This window comes from Ictidomys tridecemlineatus, chromosome 7 (assembly GCF_052094955.1).
Source record: "Ictidomys tridecemlineatus isolate mIctTri1 chromosome 7, mIctTri1.hap1, whole genome shotgun sequence".
Classification (NCBI taxonomy): Eukaryota; Metazoa; Chordata; class Mammalia; order Rodentia; family Sciuridae; genus Ictidomys; species Ictidomys tridecemlineatus.
The window spans coordinates 16,690,150-16,708,867 of NC_135483.1; the positions used below are offsets into that span (position 1 = coordinate 16,690,150).

Below are 18,718 nucleotides of genomic sequence, written 5' to 3' on the forward strand. Positions count from 1 at the left end.
CTGACTGGCCTCCAATTTGCGATCTTCCTGCCTCAGCCTCCAGAGTCCACAGGATTACAGAAGTGCGCACCAAGCCCAACTGGGCCAGGGCTTTTTGATGCATGAAAATAAGGATCGCTCTGTCCACCTCCTGACATGGAGAAGCCAAACCCTTAGTCCTAGGGTTCGGAAAGTGAGCGAGTTAGACAAAAACCTCAGCTCAACCACTGCCCCCGTCCACCGCCAACAGCTCCTGTACATTCACAAGGACTACAAGTCCCAGCATGCCGCGCTCCGGGTCCTGGAGGCCGCACTGCTTCCGGTTGGCCAAACGCGGCGCCGCTTTAGGCACCACCTCCTCTCGGTGCCCCGTCGTGGGCGCGCCATGGATCCCGGGTATTGGATCGGCGGCGAGTTTGAAGACTCGGTGTTCGAAGAGGGGCCGCAGCGGCGGCCGGGGTCCCCCGCACCCTACCGCGCCAAGCGCTGCGAGCCGCAGGTGAGGGGCGGGGGCCTCTGCCCCGAGGGATCCGGGCCTCGCCCTCTGCGGTGTCGGCGCCGCGAACGCGCTGTCTTGCGCTAGCGTCCCGGGCCAGGCTTTGCTCCACTCCGGCCCCCGGAGCACCGGACACGGCCTGGCCGTGCGGTCTCACCCCGGCCCGCAGTCTCCAGGGGCGCCGGGTGCCTTCCCGACCCTGCCGCGGCGCGCTCAGGGCCACTGCCCTCTTTGCAAACCTCAGCGCTGTGTGTCCCCAAACGGGAACTCCGCGCACCTGCCCGCCCTGAACTCCGTGCCCACTAACGCCCTGGTGGCCCACATCGAGCAGGCACAGCCATTTCTCAGGGCCCATCGTAAATGCCAACTCCTCCAGGAAGTCTTCTGATTCCCTCCTCCAGTGAAATGTTTTTGTCGTGGCGCCCCTAACCCGCTGTTAGCTTCTCTTGAAAGCGCTTGTCAACGTGCTCGTAAAGCCCTTAGACCGCAGCACTAAATGGTCACACGACAATTGTTCTTAACTTGATGCTCACTCTGCAGTGCCTGGCAGTTTTGTTCAAAGTAGGAAGTCCATGCGTATTCTTGAGTTAGTACGGTATTACTTTGTAATATTTCATAAGGTAAATGTCGTCTCTCCAGGCATAGCTAGTATTTATGCAAACCTGAACCAGGCACTGTGCTGGGTTCTCTTACATGGATTCTCTTATTTGTTCCTCAGTAAGCTGTATTTAGAGACGCCAGGGACTCAGTAATTTCTGAATTGTACTATTTTTTTTCCAATTTTTTCTTAATATCTGCAAAGTCTCAAAGTTACCTTCAGTACTCAATGTGTAAACTGAAAACAGGGATTGGGCTTGAGCTGTATTGTGGTAGAGCATTAAAAAGCTCTGGTTTTAAGATAGGACCCTTGAATTTCATCAATGTGTCAATTTCTTATTTCTCATTTGGGAAAAACACTTGCTGGCTTACAGGGTTACTGTGCAAGTGAAATGAGATGCTGTTTATGAAGATACTTGGCCAAGTAGTAAAGTAAAACCCAAAAGTCTCTTAAGAATATGTTTGCTGCGTGAGTCTGAAAATCTGCTGCTCACAAATAGCTCAAGGAGGCCTTATTGTAGTTACATTGGTTTTCCTTGTTGAAAATAAGAGTTTGGCTTAGAAGATTTCTGTTGCCTGGCCTGCTTCCTTATCCAGGCATTTCCACCCTGTTCACAAGGTTCTTCCCTTCTTCCTCAATAGAGGGGGTATTGGAAGGCATCATCTCTGAATCCTTGGCCTGCCATGGTATGGGAGAATATAGGTAGTCATCAGGAAACCAGCTATACTTCATCATTCCCACTAGGATAATGGAAATTGGATGGAGGTTGATACGTTTCTGTTTGGAAAGCTGGGACTGGCTAATCTGAAACAGTGACTAGACAGCCGTGGTGTATACAGGGAAAATGTGGGTCCATTGCATAGACTGTTGTGGGCCAACGCAGTGCTTGGGGAGAACAGAGAAATGGTTTCTGGTCTTCTTCACTGTGATGAATCAGGCCAAGGAAACTGATTTTACTAAGGTAGCAGAGAAGCATTGATACTCAGGCAGCTCTTTTAGAAATATAGCAGGCAATTATGATGTGAAGGTGGAACCCTCACAAATGAAGTTACATTCAAATTAATAATAGTCAGCCAGGGATGGGCTTCCATGTGCTTTACTTAAACTAGTAGAAAAGCAAGGAAAGCATCCCAGGTGGGCATCTCCTGAGTTTCTCCCGTCGCCCTTTGGCGTTTGGTTGCATTGAAACCTCCTTTTAGCCTTGGTTTCCGTCTCCTTCTTTGCTTAGATTCTTTTGAGCCTTTCATCATTTTTCCTAACAACACCTCAAACATAATTCTTTTTTCTATGTCTTTTTCATAAAGAATTGTCAGTCTCTATTCCATTCTCTAAAATTGCTTTAAAAGAAAACATCTCACTTTAAAAAACCATTGTGAACTGTGCGGGGTAAAGGTAGCGAATTCCCAGGCACCACACTGGTATCAGAAATGATGTAAAGAAAACCACATGTCTCATGCAGCTTTTTGGGGGAAATAATATTATCAATAGATTTATTATTTGTGATAATTTTAATCGAAACTGGGTCATCATTAAAGTTGTTATTCTTTGTTGGCTATTTTCCCCAGTCTCATCTTGAAGAGGTAGGTCTTTCTGAGGTTTAACTGGTTATATTATGGAAAATTACTCCTGAAGATGAGATGAGAGCATAGCTTCACTCTCTGTAATGTGCTCTGTTCATAATTTCTAGTGGTTTTATGAAGAAACTGAGAGCAGTGATGATGTTGAAGTTCTAACTATCAAGAAGTTCAAAGGGGACCTGGCCTACAGACGACAGGAGTATCAGGTAGGATCAAACATGTGAGGCTGTGGTACTTGAAATGAGCTTCTGTTGTATCAGTGACAGCATATGTGATAACAATGTACTATGTAATGAGTGTGTGTTTTTTAATGTTTTTAGTTTTTTAATACCTTTATGTATTTATTTATTTTTATGTGATGCTGGGGATTGATCCCAGTGCCTCACATGTGCTAGGTAAGCGCTCTACTCCTGAGCTATCCCCAGGCCCACGAATGTGTTGGTGAAGATGGATTTTTTTTTTTAAATAATCTTAGACTCTCAAGTTTCTATACTGTTTTATGTGGCTTTATATAATTTGCTTTGTTTCCCATAACTCCAAAAAAAGAATCTTTTTGGGGTCCCTGTAGATCTGTTTCCTTAGGTTCAGTAGCTCTCTCATTATTGTGTGTCTCCAGCATAGAAATCTCATGGTGTTACAAGAGCATCTCAGAATGTGTAAGAAAAAAAAAAATGAACAACTAGGAGCCAGGTTACTTCTCATATTTACATCTTCATGATGATATCGATGGAAAGGTTCTATGGCAAGGTAGCAGCAAAACCAGGATTTGAAGCCTGATCTTTTGGCTCCAGAATGCTGTGCCCTAGGGGGATACTTTCCATTGTCGTGGTCATTGTACCTCCAGCCATTCTATTGAGCAAAGTAGTACTAAGACACTCAAGTTCTTTGTGGGATCAATTATAACATTATTTTCCATCTAGGGAAAAAAAAATCACCTGATTATGAGTCCTCTTCTATCTTTCTTTTCTTCTCCTCTTTTTTTAAACAACTAATTGTCAGAAAGCACTGCAGGAGTATTCCAGTATCTCTGAAAAATTGTCATCTACCAATTTTGCCATGAAAAGGGATGTCCAAGAAGGCCAGGCTCGGTGTCTTGCTCACCTGGGAAGACATATGGAAGCTCTAGAGATTGCTGCAAACTTGGTGAGTGGTTTCATTGCTTGTTTTCACACATTTTCTTATACCAAGGACAGTTTCATGGTTTATTTTCAAACGACAAAATGAAAAACTTGCTAGAAGCAAAATGGGTGGATTTGCATAAGCAGAAGAAAATCTTGAGCCGTGTAAGGGCTTTATTATGAGGAACAGTTGGAGCTATAGATATAATCATTTTCTTGTTATGTTTTTCCTGTAATAAGCTTGAAATTTATTGCCTAAGAAAATCTCATTTGCAGAGGTTTATTCTTGGGAAGTGTTAATAGGGCAGGATTATGAGTGATCTATTTTCTTTTTTAGATTTATTTAGGCTCTATGCTCCAAAATTTCTACAATGTACCATATATTACTTCTGTAAGCAGAAGTTATAAAAACATGACTAAATATTCGTTCCAAGTCAAGCTTAATAGTCCTTTTTATTTTTAAGTAGACTTTGCAGAAACTTTATAAGGATAAAGAAAATTTTTTGTAATTTTGTTTGTTTATATTTTCAGATTAGGGCATTTATGGTTTACTTGTTGATTTCTGTGTAAATATTGGTCTAAATTGACCAATATTGACTGGTCTAAATTGACCAGTCATGGTATATAAAGACCAGTTTTCCTTCTCTTTGGGTGTTAGTGAGACACTATCATACAGATCTTGGTCCCCATGGGTGCAGGTCATCAGACGTCAGCCCCAAAAGCATTTACTGAGCTGTCTTTCTCCATCTCATTCACCTTGGTTAGCCCAGGGCTTCACTGCCTAGGACTTGAACCTCTCAAAGTGCAACTGTGGAATTGTTTTAAGAGTGTGAAATCCTGCTGTGTTTTGTTCTTTCTTTCCCCTTCTCTATTAATTGCAAGTTAATCAATCCACTCATTCTTTCTTCCTTCCGTTCTTTTTTTCTTTTTGATGCTGGGGATGGCACCCAGCTCCTTGCATATCCTAGGCAAGCACTCTACCACTGAGCTACACCCCAGCTTTTTTAGTTTTATTTTGAGATGGGGGTCTCACTGAGTTTCCCAGGCTGACCTTGAACTTTTCCTGCCTATCCTCTCAAATGCAGCTTAATCTTTATGCTGGAAAGAAGATAGATTGCACATAGATTGCAAGTGCAATCTATCTATGAACATTGAAGCCAGGATTTAATTGTGCTCATTCCCAGTCTTCCTGGTCTGCAAGTCGACAGCAGCTTGAGCCTTTTCAGACACAGCACTGCTCTGCTTTTCCATCACCTCCTCTTGTTTGGCATCTTTGAACTTCACCCTCTTCCTTTTTCACTAAAGACAGCAGCAGCTAGATTAGTGGCAGGGACCCCAGGTCCCATTTCTGTGGTTCACTCAGTGCATTGTTCCTGTGGCTTAGAGAATGATTTTTTTTTTTTTTCATTTAGCTCAAGTGGTGACCAGGCAGAAGGCTTCAGTAACATGTCAGGACTTTCAGAACTGGTTATCAGTTTTCTGGGCACCTGCTGGGCAGGGAACTAGTGGTTCTCACCCCTTTTGGGGATCTCTTACATATTACCCTAATGGATACTGCCTATCTATAAGGTTTTCTCATTTCCTAGTAACCTGATGTTTTGTTTTTTAATTTCTTCTCTACTTGAGGTCTCTTATTTTGCTGTTAGCTCAGGCCCAGGACTGTTTTTTCCTCATAGTTATTGTCTTCTCACATTTTGTAGAGGGACAGATCAGTGTGTAATGTTGAACAAAATAGGTAGCAAATCTATATTATATTTGACTATAACTCTTCTGCTTATCAGCTGTGTGGCCTCAGGCAAGATATCTAACCTCTCTGTGTTTACATGTTAATTAACATCTATGGTGGCTGAATAACTATGCTCTGCATATGAATTTAGCATTAAGTAAAAGTTCTCATGGACCTTAATGGTCTTGTTGAGAAGGCTAGACACTAAATAGTAATAAAGAAACAAGGTATATTCAGTCTTTGATGAGGTGCAGTATCACCAAAAGTGTATGGGGCTTTATTTCATATCGTTTCACTTAATTTGGGAATATTCTCAGCCTCCACAGGCTTCCCCTGACTTCGTGCCAGTTGCTCTGGCCTGCAGCGTGGAGTTGGCTCCTGTTGCACTCTCTGAATAGCTGTGTACAGAAACTTGCTCTGGGCACTCACAGGCCAGGTTTTCCTTAGCCTTCACAGCAGCTTGAAGATAATGTTATCTGCCATCTGCTTTCTGCAGACTTTAGAAAAAGCAGGCCTATTTTTCCTAATCCAAAGGATATTTGCCAGATGGCAGGTTAGGCAAGAGGTGGTGGTTCTGGTTAAGGAGACTTAAAAAGGGTTTTCTGATCAGAATGAAACCAAGCAACCTCCTCTGGCCAAAAATGGCTGGCCTTGGTAGAATTAGCAGGGAAGGCATTTGGATTCAATTGTGATGCATCACGAAGCACCCAGGGCTCGGGGCTGTCATGTTCGAGATTTCTAAGCCCAGCAAGATGTCAGATGGACTTAAAAAAAAATTACCTTTTTTTTTTTTTTTGGTACCAGGAATTGAACTAAGGAGTGCTTAGTCACTGAGCTATATCCCCAGGCCCCTTCCCCGCTGCCCTTTTTAGTTGTAAATGGACACAATATCCTTATCTTATTTATTTATTTTTATGTGGTGCTGCAGATCAATCCTAGCACCTCGAATGGGTGAGACAAACTCTCTACCACTGAGCCACAATCCCAGGCCCTCCCCAGCCCTTTTTATTTTTTTCTTTTGAGACAGGGTCTCACTAAGTTGCATAGGGCCTTACTAAGTTGCTGAGGCTGACCTTGAACTTGCAATCCTCTTGCCTCAGTCTCACAAGTTGCTGGGATCATAGGCATACACCATCATGTCCAGCTACCTTTTGGGTTTTTTGAAAGCATGAATGTTAAAATGGAACCATTAGGACAGGGCCTAAGAAAATTGGCTTGGGTCTTTTCAGATGTCTGGCTGAAAACAAAGATAATGATAAAAATTGAATTCAAACTGACATTTATATTTTTTGGTGCTGGACTTGTCACTGTTACATGAATTGTTACTTTATTATGACATTTGGATGTTTGGGATGGCTGATGTTTATTTTGCTAGGTAGTATATATTGCTCTTGGTTTATGGTTTCAAGCTTATGATCCATTGAAGTATATTTAGTTCACTCAGCATGTATGAGTACTGAAAGATACTTCTAATGTATAACATACAATTTATGTTGTATACATTAGACATCTTTTTGAGTATCTTCTATTTTATATGGAAAACACTTTACAGTTACGGTTTTTTATCTTTTTTTTTTTTTCCTTTTCTCTTCAGGAAAATAAAGCTACCAATACAGACCATTTAACCACTGTGCTCTACCTCCAACTTGCTATTTGTTCAGGTTTGCAGAACTTGGAGAAAACAATTTTCTGCCTGCAGAAACTGATTTCTTTGCATCCTTTTAATCCTTGGAGCTGGGGCAAATTGGCAGAGGCTTACCTGAATCTAGGGCCAGCTCTCTCAGCATCGATTGCATCATCTCAGAGACAGAACAATTTCACCTCAAGTAATAAAACTGTCCTGTCCTCCTTTCCACACTCAAGAAAGGACTGTATTTTGTGTTTCCCTGAAACTGTGCCTGAGAGCTCTGTGCTTTCTGTGGAAGCAAGTGTCAGGAATGGCCAGAAAATCGAGAAAGCTTTTAAAAACAGTCAGAATTGTGTGACTGGAAAGGGAGAAGCAGTGTTGATAGAGACTCAGATGAAAGCATGTGCCTCTCTGATTCGAACCAGGTAAGCTGAGTGGTGTGACAGGGTGGGGAAGGAGCTCAGGGGAAAGGCTTCATTTATTTCATATATTTCATTTATTTCAAAAAGTTCTAAGCAAGACTTGGTGTGTGTTTTTGAATTTTTCCTATGATCTAGACAGACCCCTTTGAACATGTGTCATTTCATTGTGTAAAACTTTGAAACATTATTAGTTGCTCAAGAATACAACTGGGGGGCTGGGATTGTGGCTCAGAGGCAGAGTGCCTGCCTCGAATATGTGAGGCCCTGAGTTTGATCCTCAGCACCACATAATAAATAAATAAAATAAAGGTATTGTGTCCATTTCCAACTTAAAAATAAATAAATAAATAAATAAATATAAATAAAAGAATACGGGGCTGGAGTTGTAGCTCAGTAGTAGAGTGCCTGCCTCGCACGTGTGAGGCACTGGGTTCAATTCTCAGCACCACATAAAAATAAATAAAGATTAAAAAAAAATGAATACAACTGGGATGAGTGCTCAGTGTAGAATGTTAAAATTGGAAAACACTAAAAAAAAATTAGGAAAATTAAATTGGAAAAGGGAGAACAGCTGTTTTAAAGAAGGAAATTTTTATTCATATATTCCAAAGAAATCTGAAGAAAATCTGCTGTTGTGTTTGAATTGCTGATCATGTGAATAAACAGTTCTAAATTCATTCTACAGAGAATTCCCGTGGTTTGCCCCTAAGGACGCCAAGTACTTTGAATCCTTAAGGTATAGAATTTGAGAAGAAGGCAGGGAAAATACCCTTAACGAGTTCTATAATTTATGAGAGAAGAGGTAGACACCATCTTGAGAACATAGAGGTTGTTATATTTTCTCTCTGGAGAATTCAAGAACTATTAACAATGAGGCTTAAGCGAGAAGTGGCATCTATTTGGCAAATTTTAAAATTTATTTCATAGATACTTAGTTGGCATTGACTGTGTCACTTTTATTCAGAAGCATGTGTGCCAGGCTCTTGCTTGGTACTAGGATCATAAAGATTGTTTAAAACAAAACAAAACAAAAAAACAGTCCCTTTCCTTACAATGTTGTAATTATCTAGTCAGTGACTGGCACACAGGTGCTAAATAGCTTATCAGTAGTGTGAGCAGAATTCCATGGGGAACAAGATAAGGGAGCTGTTGGTGTGGCAGGAAGAACCAAGTCTTCAGAGACTTTCCAGGGGATGGTGTTTCTGCCAAATGTACCTGGTGGGAATGCTCACCAACCAAGGACTAAGTAATCCTTGCATGATTTCATCTTAATCCTCATGACTGGGGTTACTGTTAGGATCCTATTTGATGGACTAGGAATCTATTAAAATCATTCCTAAAGTGGCAAAGCTGTGAAGTCCAGGGCCATCATTAGATGCAGTTCTTGCTCATTCCTTGTTATAATCCCAAGGCAAGGGAAGGCATGCAGAGTAAAGAGAAAGCACAGCCCAAAGGGCCAGGGGTGCTGGTGTAAAACAGCCACAGTCTGGTGGTAAGAACAGCATGTGGTAGGTAGTCTGTAGACCATGCCAGAAGCAGAGGAGGTAAGAGGTAGGACTTTGGAGTCTGATCTGATTTTGAAGAACTCAGTGAATTGTTGATGTTGAGTGAATGAACCTGGGCTGTTCCACTTGCCAGCTGTCTGACCTTGTGCAAAACTCTCTGGGCTCCAGGCTCCTCCTCTTCATAGATGGAGGAATAGGGGAAATGCCTACTTTGTGGGGTTGTAGTATTAAAGTATCTAAGTACTTACTGTACTGTGCAGTATATAGTAGGCAAATGATAGATGTTATCTTTTCGTACTTTTGTAGCTATTGGATTTATTATTATTATTATTAGCACAAGATGTTAGATGTCATCTTAAAAGATTTTGCTCCTTGAGCTAAAGACCTGGAGAGTATTTGAAGGTGGTGAGATCAGAGCAGTGATTCAGTGTGAGACCTGGTGGCTGGGATGATGGTCTAGAAGAAGATATTTGGAATTGGGGACACCAGTGAAGAGGCAGTGGAATGATTGGTGAATAGCGGTAGAGTCTTACCTAGTATGGTGTAGAGGAAACAAAAGAAGAAAATTGTGTCCTTGCAGTATGGAATCCACAAGATTTGGAGGCCCGCTGAGTGTGAGGGGATGGGTGTGAGGAGAAAGGCAGTTTGTCCTGGGTGGATGGTGCTGCTTTTTGCTGAGATTAGACACACAGGATGACCGGGCAGATTCAGGGTGGAAGGAATGATATAGGCTCAACATCTGTGGCACACCCATCTGGAGTTGTTCATTAGGAAATAAAAGTCACACTTCGAAGAAGGGAGCTATGGATTAGAAGGAGATCAGCAATTGGGTGGTTGTGGAGGTCAAGTAGGATTACTTGAGAAGAGGGCTTGAGAACTAGGAGGTCGTCTGTGCTGTTAAGCAGCTGATTTCAGTAGGAGGACAGGGAGAGAAGAACAGCTGCAGAGGGCTGAAGGTTGAGAATGAATGAACGTGGTATAGAAAGGAAAAGCTCTGTTTTCAAATGACTACAAAGACAGGGAAGAAAGCAAGTATGGCAAAATGGTCACTGCTTCCTGCCACAGGGCAGGTGACATGAACAGGTTGTGCTGAGACAGCAGTGCGTCTTTGTACCTGCTCCTATAGAAAGCGCCATTGCAGTGCTTCAGTTCCACGTTTGTCTTTGTCTGTTAGCTGAGGCTATAACAGAATACTGCTTAATTTATCAAGAAAGAAACACAGCTGGGTGCCATGGCACATACCTGTCATTCTTGTGACCCAGGAGGATCACAAATTGAAGGCCAGCCCTAGCAACTCAGCAAGAACCTGAGCAACTCAGTGAGAAACCGTCTCAAAAAAAGGGCTGGGAATGTAGCTCAGTGGTAGAGCCTAATCTCCAATGCCAAAAAAGAAGAAAAAAAAATTATTTCTCCCAATCCTGGGGCCTGGGAAGTCCAAGATCAAGTGCCAGCCTCTGATGAGGGTCTTCCCATTCTGCTATCATGATGGAGGGCATCAGATGGCAAGAGAGAGCATGCACATGTGGACCAGAGAGGAAGTCAGCTGAACTCATGCTTACACCAGGAACCCACTCCCAACACAGGGTTTTAATGCATTCATGCACTTAACTCTTAAAGGTCTTGTGCCTGGACACTAACACAGTAGCAGTCAGGTTTTGACAGGAATTAGGGAATATTTGCTCCATAGCAGCATTTTTTCCCCTGGCTGTGCCATGGCCATATTGATGATCTTTCTAATTTTCTCACACATCAAACTTCTTCTGTCAGGGCCTCCTTCCCCGTGGCCAGGAGGCCCCTTCCCTCAGACATTCTCCTAGCTGGTGCCCTATCAGTTAGGTCTTGACTTGGATGGTATCTCGGGAAACCTTTCTGCACTGTCCCATTCTAAGGACACATTCTCGTGGATTATTTTTTGTGGCACTTTTAACTACCTGAAATTATGCTTGTGTGTTCTCTCCTTCCGTTCTGTGAGGCCAGCCATACTGTCTTCTCTCCAGTATCTCTCAGTGTCTGGAGCCATGTCTGGCACTGCTCAGTACACAAAATGAGTGAATAGCAGAGCCTGGTACTCCTGGGCATGCCACAGGGACCAGTGAGGCCAGAGGGAAATGGGAAAATCTGCACATTCTCTATAAGAAGGAGGAGGAGCCACATGAGGATGGAGGCGGGAACAGCAAGAGAGGGGACCAGGTTAGGATCACCGTGGGACATCAGTGGTAAGGCAGTTGCAGAGTAGTGGTAAAAGGGTCATCAAAGGTTTGGCCCTGCTTTGGGTAATTGAAGTTACTAGGGAAGCTAATTAGTCTTTGAGGTCCAAATGCTGTGAGGTCCAGGGAATGGAAGAGTCATAAAACCCTGGCTTCAAAGAAACAAATCTACGTGGTGGGGGGCGGGGGGAGTCTGACTGGAAAGTGGTTTTTCTCAATCTAAATTGTATGTGCTGTTAGCCACTTGCCTTCCACAGGGAGCTCTTTTGAGGTATTGCTGGCTAAAGCTCTCTCTCAGACGTTTTGATCTATTGACTTCAGAAAAGATGAATTTCCAGCATAAAGATGGGCAGTTTATTCAGGGTAAGGAACTATAGGAATTCAAGTGAAAGTTCTGTTGAGGGTTGGCCTTCTCGAGCCTTGTGGGGCTCATTACTGTCCTGTAGTGGAGCCCACTCATGGGGACTTTTTGGTTTTTTAGACTTTTACTTCAGTTCACCCAATCGCAACAAACATCATTTGCTTTGGAGAAGAACCTAAGGACCCAACAGGAAATTGAAGATAAAATGAAAAGTTTCAGCTTCAAAGAAGACACTTTGCTGTGGATCGCTGAGGTAAGTGTACCCCTTGGGTTTATAAGACACAAGGCATCAGATATTTTTCCTGGCTCTGACACCATTTTTATAAGGAACAACCAAATCCCATCTACAGAAGGTCTGTGTCTCCCTCCTTTATGTCACTCGAGTGGCCTCTTCACCATCCTTACCCTGCAGTGAGCCTGCCTGTAGGGCTGTTCTGTGCTTGCCAGTACTTGTTGGCGCCTGCCTGCTGGGACACCTGAATGCCCTTCATTGTTTCAATGCTGAAGAAACTAAAGGATGAATGCTCACATTTATGCCAGGTTTATATGCTTTTCCTCCATTCATTCTCATAGCTGGTGAGGACAGATGGAGCTGGAATAGAGGCCCAGGGAGGTTGTAACTCCCCTGAGGTTGGACCTTAAGTGGTAGCACTTGTCTAAAACCAGTGTGGGTCAGCTGCAAGTTCGTTTTCTTTCTGCTCCACCCTGTCACTACTTTGGTGGTTGCAGAGAAATACAAATGTCATCATTTGCATCCTATATTAACTTTCTTTTTTAAAAGCTGGATTTTGGGGGCTGGGGATATGGCTCAAGCGGTAGCGCACAAGCCTGGCATGCGTGCGACCCGAGTTTGATCCTCAGCACTACATACAAACAAAGATTTATGTCCGCCAAAAACTAAAAAATAAATATTAAAAAAAATTCTCTCTCTCTCTCTCTCTCTCTCTTTTTCTTTCTCTCTCTCTCTCTTTAAAAAAAAATGCTGGATTTTTGTAAAGTACACTGTTGAAATTTTTTAAAGATGGCACTTGAGATTATGTTTTAAGCTCTTCGTGCTACTTCCTTTCAGTACACAACGGAAACTTGACAGCTCTGGTACTCTTCCCTGAGAATGACTTCACCCGTATACTTCCTATTGTCATTCTTTCAAAAAGTCTTATTATGCTGGGTGTGGTGGTGGTGACTCCTGCCTCAAAAGAAAAAATAAAAAGGGGTGGGGGATATAGCTCCATGGTAAAATGCTCCTGGGTTAATCCTAGTACCAAAAGAACAAATAGATAAAGATTTTAAAAAGTATTTATTGCGAAGCTAGGGTTGAAGTTGGGTGCTAGATCATCTGCCTTGCGTGCCTGAGGTCCTGGGTCTTATAACCAGCAAGGGAAAAAAAGGTACTTAACTGCAGATCTCTACTGCCAGTCTTCTTTCTCTCTTCCCCACACTAAGCTGACTCATTATGAACTTTTCCCTGCCTTCTCTGTCTGCTCTCCTTTGGCCTTTGTAACTTCCTGCCTCCTATAGGGTTTTTCCCTTGAGCCCTTGGATACACACAGACACCTGCCTCTTGTAATTGTATCTCAGCCTTTCCTTAGTCTTTGTTTTCCTTTATCTTTGCATAGAATGTCTGTTGGCCACTCACTTTTTTTTTTAGTTGTAGTTGGACCTTTATTTAATTTATTTATTTGTATGTGGGCAGAAGATGGAACCCAGTACCTTGCATGTGTTAGGAAAGTGCTCTACTGCTGAGCCACAATCCCAGACCTGGCCACTCATTTTTAAATCATCTCTTTACTTCTTAGAGGCTACACTACCCTGTTTATCTCCTATATTTCTCTCTCTCTTTTCCTTCCTCCCTTTTTCCTCCTCTCTCCTACCCCTTCCTCCCTTTCCTCCCTTCCTTCCTTCCTTTGTCTCATTCCACTCTGTCCTCAGCTTCATTTTCATTCTTGGGTTTCCCACGCTGGGCTCAAGTACTGGCCTCAAATGATCCTTCTGCCTCAACCTCCTGAGCAATTAGGACTACAGGCATGGGCCACCATGCCCTGCTGTTTAGTGTTCCTCTGCCTCTTGGGACTCCTGGTTTCTTCTGTGGCATGACGTTCTCTAAGGTTTCACTTCAGTTTTCTGTTCTCTTTGCCTTTCTTTCCCATCTCTGAAATCGTAATGGTGCCCATGGTTTCGGTTGTCACCTTGGCGTTGGTGACTTTCAGTCTATGTCTCTTGCCTCAGCTCTGGAGCACTGTCTCACATCTCTGGTTGGTTACTCCTGGAGGTAACTGAGATAGTTATTGATTATTCTACTGTCACTTCCAGTGACGTGAAAGCACTTACGTCAGTTTTGCAGACTCCCTCAGGAAGAGGAGGAGCATTGGAAAGAGCCATCTGACTTAACTGTTTTTCTTTGATACTGTCTGTCCCTCTTCTTTCCAGACTTGGAACCTCACTGGCTCTGGGCCTCTTTCTGTCTAGGGTTAGCCTTGCCAGTCACCCACCAAAGCCCACACTCCTTCAGCTTCCATCTTTGGTTTCTGTTCCACATTAGCAGCTAGTCTTCTCCACCTGAGGTTGACTCTCACGGTGGCCTCTGTCTCACCTCACCTTGCTTCCTGGCTTTTCCCCCTGAGTGTATCTTGACTTGCTTTGATGATGTTACCTATTTGTTTAAAAACTAAGATGAGTCCCTGTTACCTCTGAGGTCAGGTCTGATCTAGGATCTTTAATGTGATATCCAAGGCCTTGCAGAGTGTAACCCCAAACTTACTAACCAAGAATTCCTTACCCAGTCTTTTGCCACCACTAGACTAGTCTTTCCATCTCTAGCAGACCTTTCCTGGGGCTTCCTGTCTCTACCTGCTTAGCTTCTCATCCTCAGATCTCAGCTGAGGTCCCATACTTTGGGGCAGCTTTCCTGGATACTCTTGCCTGTGGTGATTTTTCCTTCTTTAAACTCAGATAAAGTGGTTGCTTGAAAAGATAGCTCTCTGAACCCTAAAAAGTTACAGGAATGTGTCTCATCTCTTCATCTAAATTCTAGGTCTTCATAAGCCAGACCATGTCTTAAACATCATTATGTTCTTCCCATGCTGGGGAAATCTGTCACTTGAGTGGGATGATAGTTCTGTGCTTAGGCGATGCATCTGACATACCTGTGGAACTTTTCAAAAGTAATGAATATCTGGACCCTCTTTAGGATTATTTGTATTATACTCCCTTCATTTTAATTGACTTATGATATAACTTAGACCCTATAGGCTTAAATATTCTTTGATTGCATACTTTTACTTTTTATTTTTAGTTGTTTTATTTGAATTGAGATCCAGATAAAGTCTACATACTATACTTGGTCCTTTTGTCTCTTTATATATCTTCTATTTTGAGATGGTTCTTCCCTCCCCCCTTTTTTTTACTTTGATAAAATATATGTAGAAAGCGTAATATTTGCCATCGTAATCATGTTAAGCCTACAGTTCAGTGACATTAAGTAGTTCACAGTGTTGTCCCACCATCACCATTGTATTTCCAAAATTTTTCCATCCCCCCAAACAGAAACTTATAAACCCATTAAGCAAAGCCTCCCCATGCCCTCCTCCCTCTACCTCTCATATTCTCTAAACTACTTTCTGTGAATTTACTATTTTTGGTTTTTCAAATAAGGGGAGCCATACAACATTTGCCCTTTTGTGTTTGGCTTAGTATACTGTTGTCAAGGATTGTCCATTTGATAGCATATACCAGAACTTCATTCATGGCTAGGCATTGTGGCACATGACTGTGGTGTAGAAGGCTAATGTAGGAGAAATGCGAATTTGAGGTGAGTCTGAGCAGATTAGTGAGACCTTGTCTCAAAATAAAAAATAAAAAGGGGTGGGGGTAAAACTCAATGGTAAAAAGTGCTTGCCTAGCATGTGTGAGGCCCTGGATTTATTCCCCAGTACTGGGAAGATCAAAGCGAAACAACCTCATCCCTATATGTGTATGTGCCATGTTTATCCTCATCTGTTGATGGATACGTCTGGGTGGTTTCCACCTTTTGGGTATTGTGAATAATATTGCTTTGAACATTAGTATGCATGTATGTTTGTGTCCCTGTCTTTTAAGGATGTATATCTAGGAATAGAATTGCTGGGTCATATAATGTAACTCTGCTGAACATTTTTAGTAACTGCCAAACTTATTTTTTGTAACTTTTACCTAACACTGTGACATGGGTATAATTCAAGATTCTTAAATATTATTTGAGTACATAATTTTTAATGGCTAGATCCATCCAGTTTTTGAATGAACTATAATTTATTTACTTACTCCCCTATGTTGAACATGTAATAAGTATTTGGTACTTCTTTGAATCTAGGAAGTCATCAGTTGTAAAACATTATTATTTGATGTGCCACTAAAAGAAAAATAAGATGCCATTTACACTGTGATGCATCATAAACTACATCTTGATTTCAGAGATGTCAAAATTCAAAGAGTATCTTAGACCTGATAAAATATCATCCTTTAATAAATATTCTATATCTCATTGCAGTTTCCTCCAAAATGTGTGATCTGTGAAGATTCAAACCCACTGAGAACCATTTTTTTATTGTATTTCTAATTAAGTAGAGTTTTCATGAAATTGGATCTCAGGTTTGCAGGAGCCATAGAAATCATCTAGTCCAAATCCATGTTACTAAATTTCTTCTGCATTCGTGCTTGACCACTCTATAATATTCTTTCATGCCAAATGGTATTAAATGTTTTAGAACTTAATTTTAGTAAGGCTGATCACTTAGAAGCTTGTGAAGGTCTTCATAAAAAAGTATAAAATAGTTTAGCACCACTTCCAACATTTTGAAGATGTCAGGTAAGGCTTTCTAGAACTTAACTTTGTGAGTCTTACCAAAGAGAAACTAACCCAGAATCTGGGGATGTGACCCTGTGTTCATCCTGGCCTGATTCTGACCAGTAGGGGGCAGTGTTGTGCCTTCATTGGGTAACTGTGCTTGTTAAATTTACAAGATTGGGTAGGCTTCAGCGGGATCATGGTCTCCTTTTGGGTCAGGAAAAGGCAACCTAGCTCCTACTACTCAATTGTTTGCTGCTTTTGATGGCTTTAGGGAACTTGTAGGTGATAGGAACCTGTGCCCCATGCACAGCTGCAGTCATATTCTGCCCAAGCTCTGCCTGGTCCTCTCAGCTGTTTTCCAGGAGGGAGAGTCACTTGTAATTGCATTCTCACTGAGGGCATGTGTCTTGATAGAAAAAGGTTGATTTGATGCTCCCAGGAGGCCAGATGGTACCGCAGCTGCATGAGGACAGGCTTCAGCAATTCTTTCACTCGGGAGGAAGAGTGGAAATATGTGATGGTTTACATACATGATCCTTGGATGACAAATTCTGAATAGACATCTTTTGAATGTCTTGAGAGTGTTCCCTGGTGGCTAAAGTACTTTCCCTTTTTGTATGAAGGCCTTTGTGGTTGATGAACAACCTTATCTTCTGTTCCATGTCTGCTGCCTCTTTTACTGGGACAGTATTTTTTTTCTTCTGCTACAGGTTATGGGAGAAGATATCGTTCAGGAAAAAATAAAAGAAGAAGTTCACTCAGAGGTGAAGAACATTGGCTCTGCAGCTCTGACTGCCTTGGTGACTGCATCCTCGAAAGAATTTGAAGACAAGTGGTTCAGAAAGATCAAAGACCATTTCTGTCCCTTTGAAAATCAGTTCCATACAGAGATACAGATCTTGGCTTAGAGGTCCATTTAAAAACAAAAACATCTTGCACAGTATTAATTGTCCTTGTTTACTTCAGACAGGATCTGCTGAACATGGAAAAAGTGAATTTATAATTATGACTTCTTTCCCAGATAATTTATACTGACAGTGCATTTAGTGTATTTTGCTCTTTTTAGATTTCTTGCTTTCCCTATATATTGTATCATCGGCCTACTTCCCTTTGAAGGCATCTGCTGGGAAAGCAAATAAGAGACTTTCATATCGTATGGTCTCTTAAAGACAGTTACTGTATTGTAGCTAGCAGTGTAAGAACCCACTTTTTTTCTTCAGGTAAATTCATCAGCAGTGTTCAAGAATGTTGAAATATGAGAATAAACCATTTCTAAGTAGAGTGTATCAAGAACTGCAAAGGGTGCCTATAATCCCAGTGGTTCAGGAGGCTGAGGCAAGAGGATTGTGAGTTCAAAGCCAGCTCTAGTGAAAGCAAGGCACTAAGCAACTCAATGAGACCCTGTCTCTAAATAAAATGTGAAATAGGGCTGGGGATGTGGTTCAGTGGCCTAGTGCCCCTGAGTTCAATCCCCGGTACCAAAAAAAAAAAAAAAAAATGCAAAGGATCTAAGAGTTTACCCTAATCTGAAAGCTATCAAGTTAGCCTGCCACAGCCTTGGTGCTGAGAGAAGACAGGAGACTTCTAGATCAGAGATAAAGGGTTTCATAACACAAGGTCCAGCGAGCAGTATGAGCTCCAGCATGTTTGCATCAGCTCCTCTTTCCTGTGGGTCTCATGGAGCTGTCACACATGGGCACACATGAATGCCTCCAACACCTCCTATAATGTGCACTGTATGGCTTGTGTTACTGGAGAGAAGCCCCGAGTTAGTAAACTCCAGTCTGTTGCAGTGAGTAGTAAGCATGCTTGCCCTTTGCGCCAGAAGGAGACACTGTCTCCTTTGCTGTGCAGACATCTTTGAAAGACAGCCTGGAACAGAGAGTATCAAGTGCATTACGTACAAGACATGCAGAAACGGGAGAGACTCATGGAACATTGTCATACAAAGAGCCTTTGTTTTTGGTATCAGGGATTAAGCTCAGGGGGTCTCGGCCACTGAGCCACATCCCCAGCCTTCTTTTGTATTTTATTTAGAGACAGGGTCTCACTGAGTTGCTTAGTGCCTCGCTTTTGCTGAAGCTGGCTTTGAACTTGAGATCCTCCTGCCTCAGCCTCTCAAGTGGCTGGGATTACAGGCTTGCGCCATCATGCCTGGCAAAGAGGCATTAATTTACTGAATGAATAATCTGTGATGGAGGAGCTCACTTATAAATGGAATTTAATAATAAACCCATACCTCATCAAATGTCCTGCACAACTTATTTTTCTCAACAG

The 18,718-nt window shown here is 42.3% G+C and overlaps 1 protein-coding gene across 1 annotated transcript; it reads left to right on the forward strand.

Moving 5' to 3' along the window:
• The first annotated feature begins 292 nt into the window (after positions 1-292).
• Positions 293-18,689, forward strand: C7H8orf76 (chromosome 7 C8orf76 homolog). The gene is made up of 6 exons (XM_005316186.4): positions 293-478; positions 2,761-2,856; positions 3,650-3,793; positions 7,089-7,546; positions 11,737-11,869; positions 17,152-18,689. The coding sequence occupies exons 1-6, from the start codon at positions 365-367 to the stop codon at positions 17,347-17,349; spliced, it is 1,143 nt and encodes a 380-aa protein (XP_005316243.1). The 5' UTR covers positions 293-364; the 3' UTR covers positions 17,350-18,689.
• The last annotated feature ends 29 nt before the right edge of the window (positions 18,690-18,718 follow it).